The 25,027-nt window shown below is 35.7% G+C and overlaps 1 protein-coding gene across 3 annotated transcripts in view; it reads right to left on the bottom strand.

Moving 5' to 3' along the window:
* PTPRQ (protein tyrosine phosphatase receptor type Q) overlaps positions 1-25,027 on the bottom strand; it is a 122,692-nt gene that overhangs the window by 47,524 nt on the left and 50,141 nt on the right. For all 3 annotated transcript variants that reach the window (XM_015628111.2, XM_015628112.2, XM_015628114.1), the window contains 8 exons: positions 23,877-24,022; positions 17,212-17,377; positions 16,444-16,734; positions 15,937-16,212; positions 14,999-15,150; positions 13,241-13,382; positions 11,322-11,591; positions 1,483-1,815 (listed from right to left, as the gene is read on the bottom strand). In XM_015628111.2, the coding sequence (XP_015483597.1) occupies positions 1,483-1,815; positions 11,322-11,591; positions 13,241-13,382; positions 14,999-15,150; positions 15,937-16,212; positions 16,444-16,734; positions 17,212-17,377; positions 23,877-24,022 (1,776 nt within the window). The remainder of the gene's footprint in view (positions 1-1,482; positions 1,816-11,321; positions 11,592-13,240; positions 13,383-14,998; positions 15,151-15,936; positions 16,213-16,443; positions 16,735-17,211; positions 17,378-23,876; positions 24,023-25,027) is intronic.

Genomic DNA, 25,027 nt, shown 5'->3' with positions numbered 1-25,027 from the left:
TTAACTACCACTTTCTCAGTGGGATTGGATAGGAAACTAGCTCTCTCTTAAACCAAATCATCACTGTCCAAAGAGGAAACCATAAAAAGCATTCTAACATTACGCAATTATATGTGTTTCCATTTACTACTTCTCCATACTTTTTACATCCCTAACTATTTTAAATTCAGCAACAATTTTGTGGAAAGTATTTGCATACATCAGCAGCTGAATTCTATCAATTTAATGGTAAGAAATCTCCCCAGAGCTGCTGGCTCAAGAGTTGCAGAACTTCTGTTATCTATTTTCTGCTCCATCTGGGTTTATTGTTTTTTCTTTCCTTCTCCTTAATTTAAAATGTTGCATTGATCTACAGGCAGAGATTCCCCATAAGGGTCACTGGACAAAGAAAGAAAGTGCATGTGAGAATGACTCTGCAGCTGATTCCAGCACTACTCAGTCCAAAGGACTAGTTCTGAACTTTATATAAAATCAGGTGTTTATGATGTTAACTATCACAGTATCCAAAGCCTCCTTTATCATCAGATGGTTATAAAAATATGAGTGGGACAAGGTAAATATCTGGACCATTGAGCAGTCCTTGATACACAGCTATTTAAGTACTTGGTAGCTCCATTATTATTACTTTGTAAGGGGAAATGACTGAAAGAGCTGTGATTAAGCCAGGCAACTCATGGTGATTCTCAGTCATTCTACAGAGGCTATAGACCAAATATTCTCTATACTAGGATGGCTGCAAACTGGTAGGGAAAGTCATATATCCCCATGACAACTGCCTAAATAATTTATGTTTCATGTCCCTTTCTCTCAAATATTTAGTGGTGACTTATTCATGACAACTACCTCTTCTCTTGGAAACTTAAATCCTCAGCTGAGGAATGAGAGTTCTAATATGTGTCATGGCAATCCTCTACATGTGATGTAGCTCTGATTGGTAAACTCTGCTGGTGGATATGGTTTTGGAAAGAAATCTTAGTTCCTCTGAAACTATTGCTTAAATTCCATTGCCAAAAACACACAACAGAATTTCAGAAAAGTTTTACAATGTTAATGGACAGACTTTTAGTCAAAGAATTAAACAAATACTTTTTCTCATTGGCACACCCCACAGGCAAAATCGTATTGAAAAATGGCATATCAAGTCATACTAGCAAAAATTCAGACTTACCAAGTGTACACCTGTAGTACAGCTGAGGATTGAAATTGTTGTTGGGTAAGCAGTAAATATAAAAGAGTATATACAAAATCCATTGAAATATCAATCAGTGTTAGGTAGTTAGGTATGTATACCTACCACATTATATATATATATATATATATATATATATAATAGATCAGTTGTTATAAAGTTGTTGTAAATCCTTATTGACTTCACCAGTGTTATAGGTCTATGAAGAAAAACTTCTACCAAGATTTCCTGCTTATTTAGATGAACATCACATTGTTATAGCATTATGAGACATGACAGACATCCTTACTTACAGCCAGGAAGGGTTTGAGTTGAAATCCAAGGTGAAGAGCTGCCATAACCAACATTTGTGCTGGCAGCAACAGCAAATCTGTACCATCTGTATTTTTTCAGTCCATACACCGTGTCTTCTATCCAGTCATACATGACATTTTCATATAAATACTGATGCATCTCATGTTCAATACATTCCATAGCTTCCCAGTCACTGCAGTGGATGGATTGTAGCTGTGTGGTAATCTTGTAATTTTGAAAGTAGCCAAGGATAGATTTTGGTGATCTCCAATGCAAGGTCACACTTGTTGACTGCACGTTGGAAAAAACAATATCCCTGGGAGCGCTAGGAACTACAAATTAAAACACTTGTAAGATACCTTAATTTGAATGAGAAGTGATTTCAACTACTTTTATCCACTGTTGAAAAAATATTTTAATAAGCATATCTAAATACCAAGATTCAGCTTCATATGTTTAATAAGCAATATTTCCAATGGCATAAATCACACTGTACATATTTAGGTGGCATACATTTACTATAGTTTCTGAAATAAAGAAAAATTCTTTCAGGCATAGCATGTAGGACCAGCTTTGAGAGGTATGACATTTCTATTGCTACTTTTGGGGCTATGTCTCAACTAATGGGGGGGAATATTACACAAGTTATTTTTGGCTGACCCATAGCATCTTTTACTGTGGGTTCTAACTGGCATTCTTCACCTCTCATTTAGAAATACTCATGTGTCCTCCTCTCTCTTGCTAGTATATTAAATTCTCAAACAACATGTTGAGGAAAGTTTTGTAAGTCTCCTGTTTCACCATCTGAATGAAAAGTATCAAGACATGCAATATGTTTGTCTAGTGTTATAGAAGTGCTTTACCAGAACATGAAGAGAAAGAGCTGAATAAAAAATAAAAAACAAACTTCCCACAAATTTTGTTTCCATTTATTTATATGCAGGTTATATTCACATCCATGAGAGAGAAGCAGTGCATGTATGTACATACATATACATGTACACACATTTACCCTGTCGATATTGAGTCAGGAGTGTACTCCCAGATTTCACAGACTAGTTGCAACATATGGTTTTGTGCTTTATCACATAGTCATAGAGAAAGCTAATATTATCTCTAAGACTCTGTAAGATAATACTAATACTCTCTATGGCAAAAACTGTGCAGAAAAATCAGCTCAGGAATCATTGTGTGCACATAGCTTTAAAGTGTGCTTTAGAGTCTTTGGGAGAAGAGGTATCACTGGTAAAAGAAAAACACACGATACATCCTCAGACTGAAACTGAAGAAGTCCCAAGGCTTACATAAAGAAGAAAAAGATCCCAGACCAACGTTACTGGAGAAGAAAGAGAAAACACTCCTTTTTCTTTTCTTTCAGCCTTATGGGAATATCTGATCTTTGCTTTTGTCTGCAACAATTTGTTTTTTAAAATCATCACATTATAATAAGCTGAAACTTCTCCATTAAATATGGATGTCTAACAAGAAATGTAGATTCTGAATCAGACAAAGCTGTGTTGATGAAAAGGCTGAGAAATTAAAATTCCTTCAAATGAACCCAAAGCAGGTGGAGTCTGCAGGAGAGGGAGTAGGCAGAGAACCACGGGCCTTCCACTGTTCTTCCACTGAGCTCCTGTGCACGAGTACACAACACCACAGCACGCAACAGCCCCTTGGGCTCCCATCCTGCTACACCCTAACCAGACACAGAACAACAGCAAACTATATAAAAAGAATCTTTGCTAAAGACAACTTCCATCATTATACATGGTGCTATCAAAATTGAAGTTGTTTTTCTCTGTTATTATTTTCATTACAGAAAGTAGTAAAAAACCTCAAAACATGAAATACCATTCTTGCTTGCTCAGATTCGGAGATGTAATACTTATTTTATCAACTTTCAAAAAAATAAAACACTGCAATATTTTCATAAAAATTTTTAAACTGTATTAACTATTTGTGTAGATGACAAGAAATGTATTATTTTGACTACTAGTTTATGGAAAATAAAGGCAGAGAAATGCCACATGGTTAGTAGAAAATTCCTGCATTTTTCCTCCATTAATCTTCTACTGTGTTGCAACGTAAGCTGTTAATATCTGTTAAGATACTTCAAAAATATGAAACCTTACACACTCAAATATGATAAAGAAAAAATGTGGGCCAGAAGAGAGAATTAATTATTGGGCTATATTCCAACACAGAAATTAGGGTTTGCCATAAAGCAGATAGTAACTAGTTATTTGCTGGGTGTTAGTGAGAAGGTGGAAATATATACTTTCATTTGCTCAAATGTGCAGCAGGTTAAGCCCTGGTGCAGTTTCTGCACCTAAAACAAGTGAGGTTAAAGAAGCTGGTCACATTGCAGTGTCCATGGTGTAGACACCATAGTGGCCTTTCCTTCTTAGGGGGAGTATATTGTTCCCTTATTTTCAACATGGATGATGAAATAAAAAATATTTGAGAGTTAGCAATTTCGCAGTAAATAAGGAAAAGACACTTTTCATAGAACTTTCATAGAACTAGCAATTATATCAGGCAAAATGATGGTGGCTCTGATCTGTGGACTCTCCCACAGACTAACAAAATTCTAATAAATCCAGTCTCCATGAGATTTCATTATATTTGGAGAGACAAACTCAGTGAAAGTGGGGAAAAAATGGAGGGTGGAGAAATGATTCTCTTTCTATCTGTCCTTTTTCCCACTGACTACTGGGGGTGCCCATACACATTATCTTCACAAGTCTGAAAGTAACATCTGTGATTATCCCAGTAACACTACATGAAAACAAACGTTTTTAAAGATAAACTTGCAGGTATCCTGATAGCAGACAATCAGACAAGCATTTCTTCTTTAACACAAAAATTTTGATAACCATTTTTTGTTGTCACTTTTCCAGTTTATGAAGACCCACATAAAAAAAATATTTTGAACCTAAAAATCAAGGGTCAGTCAGCAGAATTGACAGTAAAATTTTCTCTGTCATTGCTTACAGACCTTTAAAATGTAGTCAGAGCCTTAAACGTTAGTCAGTTTAAAATCAAGCTAATTTTGTCTCCTTCCTTGCACAGACAAATCAAAAATAAATGTAATCACTCATTATAACAAATGGAAATATGTGACTGAGACTGGAGCAGATCAAAGAGGTTTGGTCCTAAGGCCACAGTGAAGAGCAGTGACACCCAGTGGCACAGTATCTCTTGAACTTGGTGGTTGTGTTCAGAGACAATTTCAAGACAGCTATGCTATTGGGTTACAGATTACAATTACTCCAGCATGGAGAATCAGATTTCCATTCCTCAAGAATGACTAAAATTCCCCCAACTTTTTCTGTCCACAGATGGTACTGATTTGAACAAACCATTCCATGCTTCCTAGAGCAATCATGCAGCTTGTCTAAATTTTCTAAACATGACTTAACTATGATGAAGTGATCACTGTTCACACTAAAATTTATGGAAGTCAGAAACTGCATATTTTTCAATTATTATTTCAGGTCACATTGGAACTGTAGAAAGACTTATTATCAATTCTCTCATACAGTGACAATTTGATATGTACCTAATGGGAATTGTATTATTAAACCAAATTTCCAGAAAGGTGCATTGAAAGAAAAGGTACTAAAAAGGTTGTGATTGAGGTATTTTAAGACATTAATTGCTTAGGACCATGCTCTGATTAGATAGTGGGAATTCTCATCCTAATCCCAAAGTTAAATTTCCTTGGAATCATACATAGGATCCTTTAAGTCTCATCATGTATCTCACAGTCTTTCCCTATTGTATTATGTTTGCTATAATTCATCTCTGTGAGTAGGGAATTTTTCTAAGTCTGAAACATTTGGTGCAATGTATTCCACCTAATTTTCCATTTAATAGCTTCCATCCAGCTTCTGAAAGCCGGCCAGGGAGCTGGCAGAGAGGCTAACCATGAAATGTTGGTGAACTCAATTTCTGGAGTGGAAGAGAAATGAGGTATTTTGAGGTTCATCTACCATTGTTCATATGATACCTAAATTTCAATGAAAAGTAACTGAAATCAGATCCACATGGGATTTTAAGCTCCTAAAACCTGTTTACAGTTCTGAGCTCTCACTGAAGTTAACAGAAAGCTAAACACCTAAAATAGAAGTTAGTTTGGCAGATTTTGGCCCTATGCCTGTCTGGCTACAATGCTAAACAGCCCTTCCAAAGCTGGTGGACTGCTCTGAGATTAAGTTTTTATTTAATAACATAAATGAAAGGAAATTCTTGGTAGAAAAAGCGCTAGCACATTGCTAAGACTCATATCGAGTTGAAATTGGCTGGTAGAACTGGTTTAAACTAATAAAAATGCTTGGTAGAAAAAAAACTTATTCGCAATGCAAAGATAACCTAAGGGCAGCAAAGGACACACACACAAATCTTCTGAGAAAAGAGAGGTTATGGCTTTCTGTGGAGACTTTTGTGGAAAGCAACAACTACAGCTGCACGGGCCACGAACAGAAGACGGTAATATGATATGGCATAGTTCCTAACAAAGTTAATAAAAAAAAGTCTGCCTACAGAACAGCTGCTTGTAGCTGGAGTTTGGATTAAAAGAACTGCGGCAGCCTAGAAGTCTGTGGGGCGGTATTAAGAGCATCAATAGCAGGAAAGTGAAGAACAAAGTAGAACCGACAGCAGTGGGCACACACCAAAAAAAAGTCTTCAGAAAATAGAAATAACTGAAAAGAAAATAAATATTCAGTATTGATTATCTCTATTAATTTTTGAAAGCTTAGTGACGTAAATGAATTCCATTGAAGGTTAAGCTTATAACCCTGACCGTACTAAATATTAATGAAGTATAGAATGCTAACTTCTGGAGGACTCATCGTGATATAAACTCCTGCTCAGTATGAATAAGTACATCATGAATAGGAACCAAATTATTTTGCTAACATAAAGATGTAAAAAACTGTAGACTATTTTTCCCATGACTTGGGACTGACATTATCAGACATGCTTCAAAGGAAATTGCACAGTTGAGAGAGTATGTTTTAAAAGAGCCTCTCTGAACCATGTTTCTCAGTCCTTAGCCCACTAGAAAACTCATTCTCCAGCTGTGGGATCTGAGTACTGAAAAATAAAATCATGCAAATCTAGAGAGAAGTGCACTTCTTTAAGCTAAGAGAAGTAGTGAAAAGCTGCCTGTACTCAAGTCTTAGAGTACAAACTTTCCATTAAACTAAAACTGACTGCTTTTCAGTGAACATTGTTTTTGGCCTGTAGATGCTATCCATGTCAGCTTTGTACATATATGTCACCACCATTTCTTATCTATTAATGCAGAGTCGACCTAGTCCTTACAAAAAAGACAAAAAATCCTTTTTAACACCGATTTTTATCAACCTTCTTATGAAAATAACACCAGTACAGTTTCATTGGCAGCAACCAAGTGATCCTGCTTTCTTCTAGTGAAGATTTGCTGTCAACCTTAAAGCCATTGACTTAAATTTGGACCAAACAGCTAATCAGAAGATGTAAAGAAATCCATATTACATAAAGAAAATCCATATTAATAAAGAAAATTACATCTGGGAAAAAAACTTAGTTATCTTGGAAAGAAGTGGTTCAAAGATTCTTATTCCTAATTCACTCTGCAATTTTTGGATGATTTTACTTTAATACAATTTCGATATGTGAGCTTGGAGCAGGGATTGAAGATGTGAAACACACAGCCCTTTTCTGCATTAGTGACAGGGGACACTGAAGATCTGCCATTTCCAATAGAGTGACTCTGCAGCAGGCTGATTCCTCAGAATCACCAGGGCAGCACATCTGCACTGCACATCTCACTTGCAGCCCTAAGAACCACTTGAGGGCATGGGTTTAGATATTCTTACAGTGCATCATGGTCATCTGTCATTTCCTTCACTACTTAATGAGGAAAATCATGTAACTCCAGCTCAGAGCTGTCATGAACTGACAGATCCTGAGAAAAGGATTTATGGTGAAACATTTCCTTGGATGAGAAGACGGCTTTAAACTCTTGCAATGTTTTGTGCTTCTCAAAGGTTTGATTACAAAAAGCCTGTATTTTCCAGTGAGAACCTCCATACTCCAGATACAAATCCAGAACATTTAGAGCGTTCCTTGTGCAGAGAGTAAAGACATTTTGTGCACATGTAACAAAAGATGATGCCAATTTTCCACCTCCACACCAAAAGACCTGAGAAACTTCCCCATCACCAATTCCTTTAGGCACTACTCTTCTTTATTCACAAGGCATATATATGTGTATAACTACAAGTTATTAATGGCCTGGAAAATGAAGCCCAGATTAAATGAAAAAATGCTTCTTGGACAAATTTCTAGCCATATTTCTTTTTAATGTAAGATATGAATGAATGTCTGTTTAGCAGAAAACAAATGGTAGGGACTGTCACCAGAGTACAGTGGGGGCCTCAATGTCACCTAAGCCTGTGTTCAGGTATGAGACTAGCAGTAAAGAGGAGAAGGTGGGGAATTACTCTGTGTATCTTAATACTGCAGTCAATATCATTAATATTCTCATAAAATAATGAACAGTCTATAAAGAAAAATCTAAATGAAAAAAATTAAAGCAAAAGCAGTTTTTATTATTCATGCTTTGGATACCCCCAACTGGCTTTTTAATTGTTCTATTTGTATTGTAAACAGAACGACTGTTACACTTGCCTCAGATTTGTGAGTTAACTGAATATTCATAGTTTTGATGTGCCTTTTGGAGAAGTTTCCTTCTGTTTCATGGCTGTCTCTTGCTTCTAAAAATTCACTCAAGCTTAATAAAATTTCATTTTAGTATGTGCATTATCTTGAAGATAATCTAAGGATAACTATTCAGTCATAAAATCCTAACTCATTTACACATGTGTATGTATATTATATTCTCTTTCATATTCCTTATAATGTATTTAATCACAAACTAATATTACCACTACAAAGCTGACGGCTTTTATAACATACTGCAGCCTGGCAGAGGTGGTTTACCAAGACAATGGAGCTAGATTAGACACAAAACACTACTAATCTCCTCATAAATTTCAGCTTCATGATTCATGTTTAATTGTACCCAGATATGAACAAATTTACCTCAAAAAGGTAAATAATCTTGCCAAGAATTTAAAGGTCAAATGCTATGCAGTGAGACACTGAGCCAAATTCGATTTCACTTTATGTCAGAAATAAATGCATTGCAAGTGACTCAGTGCTGGCTACATATTCTGTGACTAATCTTAGACCACCATAAATAAGAAGCTGACAACAGCTATAAAACTGTTTCCATTCCCATCCATGAATCTCCAATTCCTAGTATCCAGTCACTACAAAACAATTCATACAAACACATAGCTAAGGAAATGTCCTAATAATAACTAGTTTGTTGTAAATATGACTAAGCAACAACAAAGCAAGAAAGGGTTGGTGCAGAGTTTGTGGTAAAAAGTACATGTGTTGGAGTATAAATCCTTCACTTAGGAAAACTCCCAGTGATAAGACACATAAAACAAATACTGTTAAAAAAAAAAAAAGTCTAGTTTGGGTTTGTTCCACTGCTAGCACAACTCTTTATAACACTATAAAACACTACCAGTCACTCCCTAAAGCCCAGGCTTAATCCACAGCTTTCCCAGTCTTTCCTCAAGGACTAATTAAAAACTAATCCCAAATTTTCCAGAAATCCCAACAGTTAACTTTCTCAGATGTCAGGCTTCTTTAACACCGCTAGAAGCCTTTCCCCCATCCTCCAAGGTGTGAAGCACCTGGGAAGTCTCCTGTACTCCTCTGTTACCAGAGGGTAACATCCCTCCTATGCAACTATCTCCAAGTCTGAACTCCACCCCAGCTTCAGTCTTGCTCTGGCTCTGAGGGTTGGCTGTTCAGCAGCCATGGTGTAAAAGAAAGCTTTGAGTGTTACATTTGAGAAATGCTCAGAAATGCAGGAGCACACTCACCTGCATCAAGCGCAGCAGCTCAGCTAACTACATTATTTCCAGCCAACACTGTAAAATGTTTTGTAAAAGTATGCTCTTCCCCAATACTTAAACAATTCCTTTCCCTTTTCAAAATTGGATTTTGAGCCCTGCTGAAGAACAGAAGTTTCTGAGCAAACAAGACGACAAATGAAGCAGGCATATGTCTTAAATTGCCAAGGTTCTGGACAGAAGGGGACCAGCAGGGATCACAAACTGGCAACATTTGTAAGGGAACTGTTGATGAGAAAGCCAATTTAGACTGAACATTTTTATCGGAAATGTGTATGAATGTGCCACGTCATAGTTCAAATAACAGATGTGGCCAGGCTTTAGCGGGATAGACTGTATCAGGAGGAGGGACAGTCATCAAAGTACAACCCTGGCAATTTTCATAATGTTGGCCAATATATGCCAGCAAGGGGCTTGTCCTCATTTGGAGCTCATCCATTTGATGTGGAACCAAAGCAGAAGTAGCTCAGCTGGCAACACAGACATTGTCTAGAGTCATTCAGACATGCACATCCACAAGTCTAATTTTAAGAAGTGTGGAAATCAAAGCTCATAATGGGAGACCAAGGCTCTGTGGAGCAGAGGGATCCAGTGGAGGTGCATGCCACTCAGGAAGCTAGCAACAGGAAATCTGAGAGTAAGGGTAAGTCTGATCTCCAAGTTCAATGTCTGACCCAAGCCTGCATAGCCGAGCTGTTCCCCTCCATTTGCCATCCTGAACCAAAACCTTGTTGCTGACACAGATTCTTGTGTTTATTATCTGACAGATCTGAGAAAATTCACTCTTTCAGTTGAAGCATATATGAGAATGAGTGCTGCAACTCATGTTTTAAGTTATCCAAAAACTTAGTAATAAAGTATTACAAGAGCTAGGTTTGGTTTCTAAGCCTCATGGGGCACAGTTGTGCTCCTCCACCCCATCCCTGTGTTTTCTAGTTATCCAGCTTTTCTGAAATAGAGGCCTCCTACCTGGATGTTTCTTGTTTAACATAATTTTTAAATTTTTATATTTAACTATTACCAAATAAGAAAAAAATCCCAAGAAATAGTCCCAAGAGTAAAAATCATCCCTGACTGGAGGACTGAAACAGGCCTTTGCTTCCTGGATTCAGATTTGAGCTCCTGTCCATTTTCATTTTAGAAGCTAGGTACATAGCTAGTCACACAGAACTGACTCTATTTTGCATGGAGTATCATTTCCATGTTTCACATGCCAACTGAAAACACTGCCAAGATTAGGTGAAGGGTGAAGTGTGTATGTGGAGAGAAAAAGGAAGACAGACTTTGGGTAACAATTTTTCACTTCGATACCAGAAAACCTATCTATGTTTTCCTTTGGATTTAGCTCAGAATTTACTTTCTTGTTTTAAAAAATCCTATCCATGGAAAGTTATTACAAAATTTGCTTGTAGAGGCTAAATTCTCAATTTCCTGAATTCTGAACAGCTTTGTTGTCAATGAATTCATACCACTGTCAGTTAGTAAAAGCAAAACAACAAAAAATTTCACTTTCAAAAATTTTTTCAGACATTCAATCTCAAATATGCTAAATATACTAGGAACAAGGCAGATATTATAGGACAAAAAAAAATAGGTGATCATAAATGAATAAAATAGCTCACATAGAAAAAGATGTTCTCAGTGTGCTTTTAAAAATGGCAATTTATTCTCATCACTAGGTGTGTTCTAAAACAGGAGAAAGAGGAAGCCCTGTTTCTCTTCATTCACTATTAGCAAGAAATTTAAACAATAGAATGATTTAACTGCCTTTAATGAAGCAGTCTCTTCATGCCTGCTTGTCTCATATTCATCATTTAAATTAAACAAAAAAATTAACCTCAATAATTATTTACCTTTTTCTGGAAGAGTAGTGGCATTGCATATCTGTTCTTCACCATCACCAGCAGACGTTGCAGCTTTTATTTTAATTTGATAAGTAACATTGGAAAGCAGATTTCTAAAAGTATGCAGTGTATCATGAGACGAAAAGTTTGTAGAATTTCCTTCAACTGCTATGATGTAATGTGTGATTACACCGTTGGCTGAAGCAGGAGGGTCCCACTGCACTAGGATCGATTGCCAACTCATTGCAATACAACCAAAGTTCTGTACAGCATCTGGCACTTAAAGGATACACAGGCATCAAAGATTAACATGCACACACAATTAAAATTGTAGTCACAGAACAATATCACTAGAGAAGCAGACCCAATGTTCAGAGCAAGAGTCAAACACTGCATTGTCAAATTAATAAAAGAAACACATTGAAAGGATGAAACTATGACTTTGTCCTAATTAGATTGTTCATTTCCAGCTACTCTGAATATGACTGATGTTAGTATTGAGACAGAAGAGGCCATCTGTCTGGCTTCTTCCTAATTGTGTGCTTCAGTTTTGTTTTCCCAACAAAATCTTTTGCTCATATTTTCCCCATTTTTTAAAAAAATACACTGTACTATAACATATACAACATACATACTCTATAAACCTACTCCACAATCCTAGTCCACAATCCTACTCTATAACCCTACTCTACAATCCTAGTCTACAATCCTACTCTATAAACCTACTCCATATATATAGCAACAACATCAACAACAGAAGTTCCTTATTTATCTGTTTCCTTATTTATCTGTCAGCCTTATTTCTTTCAGGCACTATATCACACTTGCCTCTACAGAAATCACTGGGCAGGTTTCATAGCTCTCATATCAATTCTTTTAACTTACTGTTCCCCATTTATTTGCTGAAGAAATTTTTATTCCAGCAGAAGAAATTTTTTAAATGCTCATAAAAAATTAATGAAGGTAGAAGATATTATAATCATGTTGAAAATAGAGCAATTATTTATGAACTGGTTAAAGAGAACTGAAGAAAGTACCAGAAGTGCAGAATGTCAGTGATGAAATGAAACAACTGATGGATGACCATGGCTCTTGCAGGGGTCCAACAGCCAAATTGGACCAGCTCAATGATGGTGCAGATTTCTGACCGTGTTGTAACTCTTCAGCATAACTTTTTCCCAGAACCTCTGCTTTACAGGTTCTGGAAAATCTTTCTCTGTAAATGTGATCTTAGCAGACCTGTAGTCATCATATGGGATCATTTTATTTTGGGGTCTGCTCCCTTTGCTAACAGTGTAAAGGAACCTGGGAGCCCCCTAACCCATGTTTGTCCCCTGCAGTGACAGCTCTTACAGAGCCTGGGGACTGCTCTGAGTTGCAAAGGAGCTACAGTTTTGCACAACAACCAGTTTCACAAACCCACAGGCTCTCTGTAGTGAATGTAAAGTATTTTACTCTCAGTGGCTAGCTTCCTTCCTAAAATACATTATAAAAAACACTAGTTAAAAATTTATATTTGTCTAATATAATTTCCAGTTCATTTGCCAATCTTTTGTCCAGCTGCTTTTGATACTGTTAATGTTCTAGTTATTTTCACAGGGATCTGAACTGCTGCTTTGATCTGCAAGGACTGATACCTATCTAATTTTCCTCCCTTTATCTGTGTTGCTATTAAAAGATTTATAGTAGCCATATAAGCCTCTCATTTCAGATGAGGACATTTTTAATTCTACACTTCCGAAATCTTATTGTAGACTTCAAACCCAGTCTACAATAGGAATATGAATCAGTGCTACACAGGCAAGAGACAATGACTGTTAGGTTATGTTTTCTTTGGACAGAAGAGGAATACTTTTGTTCAGCTATACAAGGGAAAAAAACATTAATATATTTAAAACTGTCAGAACTTAGAAAAAGTCACATCTAACCTGATTCCATTGTTGTAAATTGGACAGCATTACTGAACTGATTGCCATTCCCAAGCTTGGTAAATGCAGAGACACTGATAAAATAGGGGCTGTATGGGTCTAATCCAACAAGGTTTGTCTCATGGTTTGAACCTGAAATGTTCTTAAGGAAAGAAATATTATTAGTACACAATTAATCTCTAGAAACATTGTGGACTTCACTTTGAACCTACTGAAGTGAACAGAAGATTTACAGCCATAGTTTTGCCTCTTCTACTCTGAGTAGCTTTCAGTCAAATACTGAAAACTATTTCCGGCTTCACATCAACCCCTCTCACCTTCTACTTCATTGCTACGCCTCTGCAGTGGAAGAGGTCATGGGTCATAGTTTCTTCATAGATTGATGAAGAGTTAAAACTAGCAAACAACAACAAAAAACTTAAACTAAAAGAAAAACTGCAACAACAAAAAACCCTCAGCTCAGTTCCTTGGATCTGTTTTTCCCAGACCATGCAAGGCATAGTTGTTCAAATGGTAAGATTATAATAACAGCAAGGAAAGAGCTGAATTTCAGCAAGAAATTCTGATGAACATCTTGTGGGATCCAAACTATCAGAGAATTACAGTACCTAAATACAGTATTTCTATATAAATTTCTTTCTCTGCTTTGCTGCCACAACCTAAATCTAATTTCTTGCCCATAAACCACTACAAAACATGAAGAAATGTAGGGCATAGCTGACACATTCAAGTGCTTCAGCCAGTTTCTGTATTCTAATTTAATTTGAGTCTGCCTCAGATTGAGAGATCTTTGGTGGTTTCTATGAATACCCAAAGAATGTGTTTCTAAAGGTAGCTGGCTGTAGAATCCGCAGTTCCTCTTTCATGTGTGCATGGTGGCCTTTCAAGTATTATGGAAGCAACTGGGATGATGCCAGCACTTCCACAAAGGGGAATAACAGCAGACCTCACTGCAGCAATGCTTTGTCCTGCAGATTTTACAAGCATCTCAGATGAGCAGGGCTCACGATATAGTTTCTAAGCTTGAGATGCAATCCTGACCTCAGCTTGCTGCCTTTGCAGTTCATGGAGCATTTCCTGAGGCCATGCAAGCAATCAGATTTAAGCCTTGATCAAATTTTGTATGTCATAAAATTACAGATTCATAGTTTGGTTTGAGTTGGAAGGAACCATAAAGATCATCCACTTCCTACCCCCATATTGTGAGTAAGGAATCTTCAATAAGATAGGGTTACTCAGAGCTCCACCCATCCTGGCCCTGAACATTTATATAGCATCTATTTCAGTCACAATTTATTCAGTTCTTATTGTGCCATTTTTTCTTTTTTTTTTTTTTAATGAAGACCTCTGAACAGTTTTTACTTTTTTTTTAAGATGACTAGGAGTTACTGCTTTTTTGAATCTTGAAAGTCAATAGGTACTAAATAGCTAAACAAAGGTAGCCACAAAGCAAGTAACTTCTGTAATTTTCTAACATCAAGCTTACATTAAAATACAAATTAAGATTAATAAACCTCACCATTAATGAAACATTAGAAGCTCAAAGCACATTAAAATCTAACAATTTTTCCTGTTAAATTTGAAAAATTAAATTACAGGTATGGTGGGAAGGAAAATAAACTGTCTTAGCAAATAGGAACCTATAGGAGCTTCATAATTCTAGGAGCATAACAGCCATTTAAAATACTAGCGATATTTTTTTTCCTAAAGTATGAAAAAATATTTTAAAAGATTATGCACTTCTAATTATAAACATACCCAAAAAAATAGTTTTTCAGTGTTGTTTTGATAAATCTTAAAATTATATCTCATAATAACACCATTTGATTGGGGACTTGGATCCCATTTTAGCCACACAGAATCTGCGGTGTAGTTGATAATGGTCAAATTCTGGGGTGGAGCTAATGGCACTGCAAAAGAGAAATGTTATTGAGTTCCAAATCACAAATAATCCAGGCAAAACAATACACTTCAGACATGCAGGAGAACATAAGTGCTTTTGTTAACATTTGTATCTGAATTCAAGCTAACAATACTTCATTGCTATTTCAATATCTTTTCTTCCTCTTTGACATGAAACAAATTCCATTAATCCAGAATACATGTTTAGTCAGCAAGGGATCTTCTTAGAGATCTAACAAATCTATTAATCACTTAAACATCCCTACTGTCAGAACTAAGGCATTTAACAGAAGTCACATTACATATATAACTGGAATGTGATACACTTTGCTTCCTGCACCATATATGGAGCACAACACATCATATGTTTAAAAGATGTGTAATTTACCATGCAGGAGAGAGGAGGTCCATGTAAAGGAGAACTGTGTGAATGTGTCAGAAATATTTCCATGTTTTATCATTTTTAAATTACATGGGGGGATGAAGAGAAATGTACTGTTGCTTGCTTCAAAATCCCTGACACTCTGCAAACCATAATGCATTCCAAAGGCAGAAGATATTTCTTCATGGAGTTATTTTTGTAATCCTATGCAGAATGTGACCTCCTCTTGCACACTGTGGCAGAAGGAGCACTCAGGAAACACTTGCCTTAAAGTGTTTCCTTATTCTGAAAGCTCTTCATTCACAGACCAATGGAAAATTAATTCTTCATAATAGGTCTGATGCTCAGATCTAAAATGGATGCAGTAACATAGGCTGATATTTTGAAGCTGGTTACAAATGAATTTTCTCACCTGACTCATCTGTGTAGAACTGAAGCACGGCAGGTGGACCAGGTCCTTTTATTGTTCTGGCAGCTACATAAATGCTGTACAATGTGAATGGCAGAAGGTCTTCCAAAATAATAAAATTATCGGTGCTAGAGAATGAGCTATTCCTTTCTGGCCCAAATAGATTTAAATCATAACGTATTATAATACCATTTGGCTTAACAGGAGGGTCCCATGAAAGCATAACTGAGGTAGTTGAGAGATTTGAAAATTTTTTGATTACAGGCGCTGATTCTGGGACTATATGAAGAAATAAGAAAGAGAAAAACAAGGATAATCTCAGAAAAATATGAGTTACAATAAAAAATTCTATTTCATGGTCTTAGAAATGTGAAGCAGTTGTTCATGTCACTGTATAACAAAAGCTTTAAGTGAAGCAAGAAAAATAAACACAATTTTTTTATTTTAGAAAGTTATTTTGGGGTTTTTTTATACATTTCCTTAGGAATTAATAAAATATCTTAATCTTACCATCTTCATCAGTTCTTATATGAAGACTTAGAGTATGCCGTTCAGAAGATCCTTTATCAGTGGCTGGTGTGATTTTCAGAAGGTAATCAGTATATTTCTCCAGATCATCAAAAATTATGCTTGTGTTGTAAGTAAGGAAAGATAATATCTTACTGGTTCCCAGTTGCATTAAACTTAGAGAAACATGAAAGAAGACTAAGCCATTTGGCTGGGATGGTGGAAGCCAGCTTACATTTACAGAAGATGAGGAAATGTTTTGATAGACCAGATTTTCAACAAAACCTTCTGGGACTATGAGAGATAATAAGCAAAAAATTAAATGCATGGATTACAGTAATAAAACATCCAAACCCCAACCAGAAATAACTGCTCAAAATATAATTAGTCTGAAAATGTCAGTTGGAATATTTTTTACAATTTTTAAAAACCATTTTTGTTTCAATGTCAAAAGGAAAATAGTTGAAGACATATATGATTAATAATTTCTGTTAAATTTGTTTAGGAAAAGAGTCTTAATGAAAGGTTACGACAATAATTTTATTGCTTGTATCCACAGAGGCTTGTGCTATATGTTCTTAGAATATCAGAGACTCAAATCAAAATACCTTCCTTGCAAAGATAAATATTGCAGCACTGAAAACCACACTTTATGGTGTTTTTTTTAACTTTGCCATTATAACAGTAAAATATTTTTAAGTTAGGGAATATTTAATAAATATTTCATAAAATCATTGATATACAGCGAGCACTAAAAAAGTATTAACTTACTATCCTGATCTGTATACACATCTATTTTTTCACTGGTTTTGTTTCCATCTCCAAATGCTGTGCTTGCAGTTAACCACAAAGTATAATGGCTGTATTTTGCCAAGTCATCCAGCACTACAAATGGAGACACACTGACGTTGCTGTCATTATCATAACTTGTGAAATTCTAAAGAGAGAGAGAAAGAAAATGTTAGCACTTAAAATGTTTTTATTCATTGATTTCACTTTCTAGTTCCCCATTTAGCCATCACCACCAGCAGCAGAAATGATTTACCATACTCAGAAGACATAAACTTATGCTTTGACTTCTAACGAGTACTGATTTTTCTGAAATTCTCGATTTTATGATGTCTGTTGTTACTCCTTGTAAGTACTACAGAACACATAATTGTCTTCTCCCATTGTTTGTAATTGTTGAATGCCAATTCAGAGATTAAAACTGTAATATTGCAGTGTGTTTATCCATAATTCATCAAGAAAAAAGTAAGATCTGCTAACTGCTGATAATCACATGAATCACACATGCCTTGGCTGATCAGCGTTAATTAAATCAAAGGACTTCTCTCTAATCCAATTTTGAGAGTAGATTTTGAACTTAAAGCTTTCAGTGGCAGAGATCTCACTGTACCACTTGATAAACTGTTTGTTAGTTGTCCCTTGCAATAACACCATGACACTATTTCTGAGGAAATGGCCACAGTGAATGGACCGTGTTAAATGGAAGGAATCAACAGAATTTCTTTCCTTTCTGCAGTTACTTGCTAATGAAAGGATAGCAACAGAACCTAGTCCCACTGTCTTTTGAGCTATATTAAAAAATGTCATTAATACTAATTAATGGCTACAGCAATAAGCTAGTGCTTCAGATCAGCACCTCTAAGGAGGCTATTCCTGTTTAAAATCAACCATTTTAGAAGATGAAATACACTATATTATTTATGTAAGTTCAGCTATACCGCATACGTGAATGAGTTTTGGTGTTAGATTAAATCCACACCCTCCACTTCTTTAAAATCCAAGCTAGCTTTCAAATAAATGTTTTTTTTCTGAAAAACAAAGGCTGTGAGAGTAAACTTACTAAAGCAGGAGAAAGGCAACAGAAATATTTGAGTATTAAAATTTAGAAATGCTACATATGAGCACAGGCATGCTGAAAGTGTATACTGAAAAATGGATTCTATTTCTCATTTCTCAAGTTCCTACTGAGAAAGCCACTGTTATATGCTCTATCACACAGCTGAAACAGTACTGTGCAAACTGATAGTTCAGTATGCAATCTTGATGTCTGTCACCAATGCATATCAATTTATGTATCTAATACAGCATTTCACTGGTTTTTTGGTAAAATATTATTATTTTTGCAGAAAACGATAGGTGACACTCTCATTCATTTCCCTGAGATTTTTATACCTGTATTTGAAGACCTAGTTTTGCCTACAGTCACTAGTACTGACATAAATAAGTAAACAGTTTGTTTTGCAATGAAAACTTAAGCCTTTGTTTTGAATGCAGAACAGAAGCTGCACATATTGTGAACATAATTTTTTATATCCACTCTCATTAACTGACTATAAGCACACTGTTAGTTTTTCCCCAACAGATTAGATTAAGTCTATACAGGTCAAAATACAAAAAGAGTCCACCTTAATATATGACTTTCTTCTAGAAGTGGTTTGGATTTCATCCTAGCTTCATACTTAACTGAAAGAGGCTGGAAAGAGCTTTGTGTTACATTTTGTAAGTTAAAATACAGGAATCTGTTGATCAGATTCTAAGGTATTCATTTATTAATCATTTTATTTCCAATACTCAAGCAGAGTATGACAGAAAATGTCATCTGGACCAGAAGAAGCATTCTAATACCCTCCTGTTGTTACTACTACTACTACTACTACTACTACTACTACTACTACTACTACTACTACTACTACTACTGCTGCTGCTGCTGCTGCTGCTACTACTACTACTATTATTATTATTATTATTATTATTATTATTATTATTATTATTACTGTTGTTAAGAATAATTAGTAATTTATAACATCTAATAATCAGATTTTTTTAAAATTAGACCTTAAATAATTACCTTACTTAAATAATTACCTTTTCAAGGTAAAAATATCAAGGCTGATATCAAGACCACATCAAGTTCTGATACTAGATTTAATGGGAGCTTATTGGTATGAACAGCTGAAAATTCAACTCTTAGTTTAAAAAGACCTTTACAATTTAGCCAGCTGTCTGGCAGTTAAGGACTCAGTGAACCAACGTGAATATTATTAACAGGGTTTTGGTGGGTCAACAAAAACTATTTTAAGATGTAGTTCTTTTACTGTGAGGAGTCCAAGGAGTGGAGATATCTCAAACTACTGATATGACAAAATATTGGGAAAAAAAAGGAATGCATAATTAAAAGCAACAGTGTGCAGGAAGAGCTGTGTGGGTACAAACTAAGAAAAGATGAAACTTGTACTAATTGTACCCTGGGGATAGAAGACTATAGGAAGTTTAACAATTAACTGTGGCCACAGATGAAAGCAAACAGCTTAGGATCTTTGGCTACAGCTGAAGAAACTCTTCCTTCTGTCCCTTTCTTCATCCATACATGAAAGAAGTTTTGACATAGCAAAGTATCAGATTATTAAAAGTAGCTAAGTGTAAGCAATACACTCAAGCCATGAAAGTGTCAGTAGAAACTAGTATCTTCTTCACGTCAGGAAGTGGCAGATATTTCCAGTGGCATAAAGCTGTAATTAGCTGTATATGGAAAACATGGTGGTGCTCTTCTTCACTGTTAACCCCTTTCTTTTTTTAGGTTCATTGTATTGCATTCTTCTTTTGAGTCTGAGGATCACATGCTTGACTCTGGGAATCAGGTGAGAATGGTGACAGGGTGAGGGCTAATTCAAGACATCCTTCAAGGAGCATAATATTCACTGTTCCAGTAAAAACCTAAATGAATTTATTTCCTTTTTGTCTGCTGTACCATTCTGAGACCAGCTTTTTTAAAATTTACAGTAGGGAAGTTCCCCTTTTTATCCCTACTTTGGTCATACTGGTGAAAGAAAATGTTTGATTGTTAAGTAATACAGCACATTGCATCCCTTGTCTGGATCCCAAGGGTACACCAAGCTGAATTTCACTCTGAACTGCATCCAGTCAGGATCACTTTGCTTGGCTTGAGGTAGAGGTTGGATGATTCAGGGTTGGATATTCAGTTCCTGTAAGTATCATAGACTTTTTTCAGTCCTTGCCCCTGGTTCCATTGTCTGGTTTGTTAGAGCAGGACAGTTTTCATCTGTACTGCAATTCCTACACTGGGGAAATTTACTGAAGCATATATTTATGTTTTTAATTAATATCTTTCTTACTTTCTTGATAATCAAAACATAAGTATATAGAGATTGAGTAACAGTGTTCATTCAAGTCAATGATATCTTTCATAGATTGATATTTAGCCAGGAGACATTACTTCCATAGAGTCTTTGGTGTATTTCCTTGATAGGACTGAGAATTTGGGCAATTTTATTGCTTCAAGCACCAGGCAGGACATTGTGGAGCAAAACTTGCAAAGCTGCTATTGCAAACAGTGAAAGCTTGAACTGTAGGAACCCAGCAGTGTCACAGAGAAGTGATGTGAAGAAGAGGTGCAGTGTCACATCATCAGTGAAGGACTCTGTCAGCATACATGTCATATCTTTACTGCACTGGGACAGAGTAAATACACCAAGAAGCAACATTTTCCCTAGACCTGTGACAGCAGAAAATGAGAGATAAAGCTGAACTGGAACCTAGACTAATGCAGGTGATGGTTTCTTCTAGTTGGCTACCAGTCATTCCTCCCTCTCTGACACATTTTCTTTTACTACTGTCAGCATCCCCATAGAAACAGCCCACTGTTCTACCAAAATCCTTAAATCTAATCTCCATCACTAAATATTTCCTTCTGCTATTCTGGTCTTGAAACTTAGGTCTGAGCACCCCAGGCCTTTGACTTGACAGCTGCAGTGTTATTTTTCATGTACACCAGTAAAGAAAAGAAACTATGCATTATTTTTCTGACTGATGAGGGTACATAAATTTTCCCTTTTTCACAGAAAACTCAAGTTTCTGCATCATGTCAAGGAGTAAACTGTATCTTTTATCTCAGGTCTTTTTTATATTTGGGTATTTTTTTCCCTAAACAAAATGAGCCACTCTGCAGCTAGTAACTTCCTAGTTTTAACATATTAATAGTCAGAGGTTTATATTAATTAGATTTTAATATGTCTGAGCATTCTGAGAATGTGTGAAAAGTGAGAAATTGAGACAACAGAACAGCACCAGTTTTTTATGACTTTTGTATCTATTTCAGATTATGAGAGCATTAGGACACTTTAATTTGCTTGATATTCTTCAGCAAGGGTGTTCATTCATGCATCTAAAAGATATGCTATAAGACTTGGACCTCTGGCATTTTGTCCTGACTGATAGATAATGGCTGCACACAATGTGAAATGTGAAAAGATCACTTACTTTTTCAATTCTCCTGTATAATTTCTCAAACTGAAAATACAGTTTGGTTAAACATAAGCAGATGGTGACCTCGATGCAGAGTATTTCAGCCGAGGATTCTTTCTTCCCAAATGTGTGCAATACAAAACTTAGCAACAGATCCTGCTGTTACATGGTTTTACTTCTAAGTTACAGATAGTTGTAACCTATATGTATGCATACTTATGCAGCTTACAACTGTCTGTATATATCACATATATATTTTTATATATGTATATATATATAGTCACATATCAGGCTGACTTTCACACATGCGTTTCTCTGTTGTAAAAAGAGTACTATAAAATATCTGATAGAAGTGAGTTGGCTTTTTTACACCTGTTAGAAATCTGTCTTGCATCCACAGGAATGCCAGGGTACAGAATAGGACTGCAGTGTAGATATGGTAGTTGCCGTGCTAAACAGTGAGCAGACAGGAAGTGAAGGACAGAAGGAGTTAAAGGGAGCAGGCAGATTAAGATTTGATCATGATTCGAGAGATTAATGTTCATATCCCATGGGCAGTAAGAGACAGATGCAACAGCAGCTGAAACCTATCTTCTGATGGCAGAGGGATGGGATAAAAATCAAAGTCAAAAGGATGAAAATGGTAGTTTCCACTCACAGAGGTAGAACTACTGTCAGCACTTTTCTTCTGACAACACATAACATGCCAAAGCAGCATTAACTTCCACTTGTGCCACCATCCTTTCCTGGCCCAACTACATCACACAGTAATAAAACTGAACCCTCACCTTGCTGGGCCAATGCTACTGAGCTTCATCTTCCCTATCTTCCTTCTTTATTTCCAGAATCCTGGACACATTCCAGGGGGTTTTATCTCTCTGTGTGTCAGCTTCACCTTACTCATTCATCTCGGAATTGCACCTTCCTAAAAGCAGGAATAATCCAAGCCCGTTGTACCCCTCTAAAATTGCTTGAGATGTCCTTCAAAGGACGAGCCAGCCCAGGTGATGCACTCATGTAAAAGTTTGTCCAGGGGTTTAAGAAAACAGCTGTTGCTGTAGCAGTGTGTGTAAACTGTAGCTGTATCCTTGATTTTAATCTATGTTCTGAAGTGTAGCCCTGATTTTAATCTCAGTCATGAATTCATGCCACAGTCCTGCTTGCACCTGAAACTACACAGAGTTTGGTAACTACATACCTCCACAGAAGTCAGAGAAGTGTATACACTGAAGTGTGTCAGCAATTATTCATACACAGGTATGTGTAACATTTGTGAATGCATACCTCACCCTAAACATATCTTGATCATAAATTTAGGTATTCAAGGTTATTTGCCATACATAATTTTCTAAATTAATTTATATTTCTTGGTTTTCTTCCATATTGTATACAGCTTGTGACCAAAAACCTGTAAATGAAGCTTATTTCTCTTATTATATTTCTGTACCATAAGATATTCACAGAAAGTAGAACAGAAAGATTATATGTAATTAATAAATGCAGTGCATAATTAAGAATGAAAGCAGCAACAGCAAAAAAAACTAAATGACAATGTATCACCAAAATATTATTTATAAGATTTTATTTGTCTTTTAAGCTTTAACTTCAGAATATCAATATATTTGCTTCAATATACTAAACAGTAATTTCCTTTTGAGAGTAAGAAAAAGATGAAAAAAAAAATTAATTCCCTACTTTCACAATACCATCATATTTTCAATACTGTACAAACATGTATTAAAAATTAAAACCAGAACCAGAAATTTATTCACATTGCTAGATTAGGCTAAAAGAAACAATCTTGAGGGTGTGCTATGCATGTAGTGGGCCATGAGTCTATCCACTACATATGTTAAGTGTATAAATATATTAGGTGTATGTATGCATATATATATATATATATATATATATACATGTAGATAAAACTTTGCCTAATAGAATATTACACAAAATCTATTGCCTTAAATGTTAAATGATATGAATGCTCAGTGAGATGCACAATGTAATCTATGATTACAAGACGTGCTTCTGTCTTTGTAAGTTTAAAAACTACATGATAAAGGAACTATGAAAAACCAATTGATGACTATAAAACTGATTTAATCTCTAAGTAATTATTAGAATATTTCATTGACTTCTACAAAAGAATATAAAAATAAGCTTACCTGTATGAATATTCCTGAATTGTTTTTGAAATAAACTGAGTAGTACAGTATATTTCCATTAGGCTTTTGAGGAGGAGACCAGGATAGCATTATTGATGTGGAAGTAAGGTTTCTGTATGTAACATCTTTCGGAGGATCACTTGGTGCTGGAAAAATGTTAAGTTTTAGTATACCTAAAGTGTTTGTACCTCAAGGCTTTATACACTTTAGTACCCAAGGAATATCCACTATAATAAATTTTACAACATCCTATGGCAAATTAAATGTATTTCTGATTATGGTATAGAAACTGCTCCACAAAATAATGAAACAAAACTATATCTGTAAAAATGAATTTTTAAAATACTTTCTCAACCATATTTGTATTTAGCTGCATTTTTAAACAGATAGAGCTTTCTTATAGAATTTGTTCTGTACTTACTGCTTTGCACATAGAAAATCTAATTTGTAGATGTGGAAGTTGACTGAGTTAGGTGTCTATATTCCAAATACAGTTAGTAAGGGAAAAAAAAGGATCTGTTTCACAAAACCTAAGTTTAAAGCCTTTTTATCTCTGATTATAAACAGAATTTAGGCTCCCAACTCATGTAGGTGAACCAGATACTTAAGCTTGGACGGTAAGATAATTTCTCTTTCTTTCTCTTTACTCAGCCTATTAAATGTGCAGGAAGACCTCTGTAAGCCTTCCTCCATTAGTCTCTCCTCCTATTTTATAAAGAATAGCAGCATACGGTTCTTCTCAGTAATACAGTGATGTAGGAGAGTTAAATTCTATTCCTTAAGTCAGCTTAGGAGACTTTAAATCCATGTTTCTCACTATCCAAGAAAGTGCTCTAGAGAACATGCAATAGAGTACTGAACACTGTGAGTTATGTACCTCTCTTGCTTTGTACTGCTCTAGTTTGTGTAAAATATTAAAATATTAATTGGAGGGGGAACCCAGGACCAGGTCCTGTCCCTATAAAGTCAATTCATATTTCCATACCAGCTTCAATAGCGACTGTGAAGATCTGCAACCTGCCAATGTAGACAGATTTTGGAGGGATGGTTTACATAGATGATAATCCTCCCAGTGGCTGTGCGTTGGGGAATTGTTTATATCTGTGCAGGGTGATTCTGAAGTATGCCTGCCTACTATATATTTGGGAACA

This window comes from Parus major, chromosome 1A (genome assembly GCF_001522545.3).
Source record: "Parus major isolate Abel chromosome 1A, Parus_major1.1, whole genome shotgun sequence".
NCBI lineage: Eukaryota > Metazoa > Chordata > Aves > Passeriformes > Paridae > Parus > Parus major.
The sequence above is the reverse complement of the archived record's forward strand: the minus strand, read 5'-3'. Positions and strand labels throughout refer to the sequence as shown.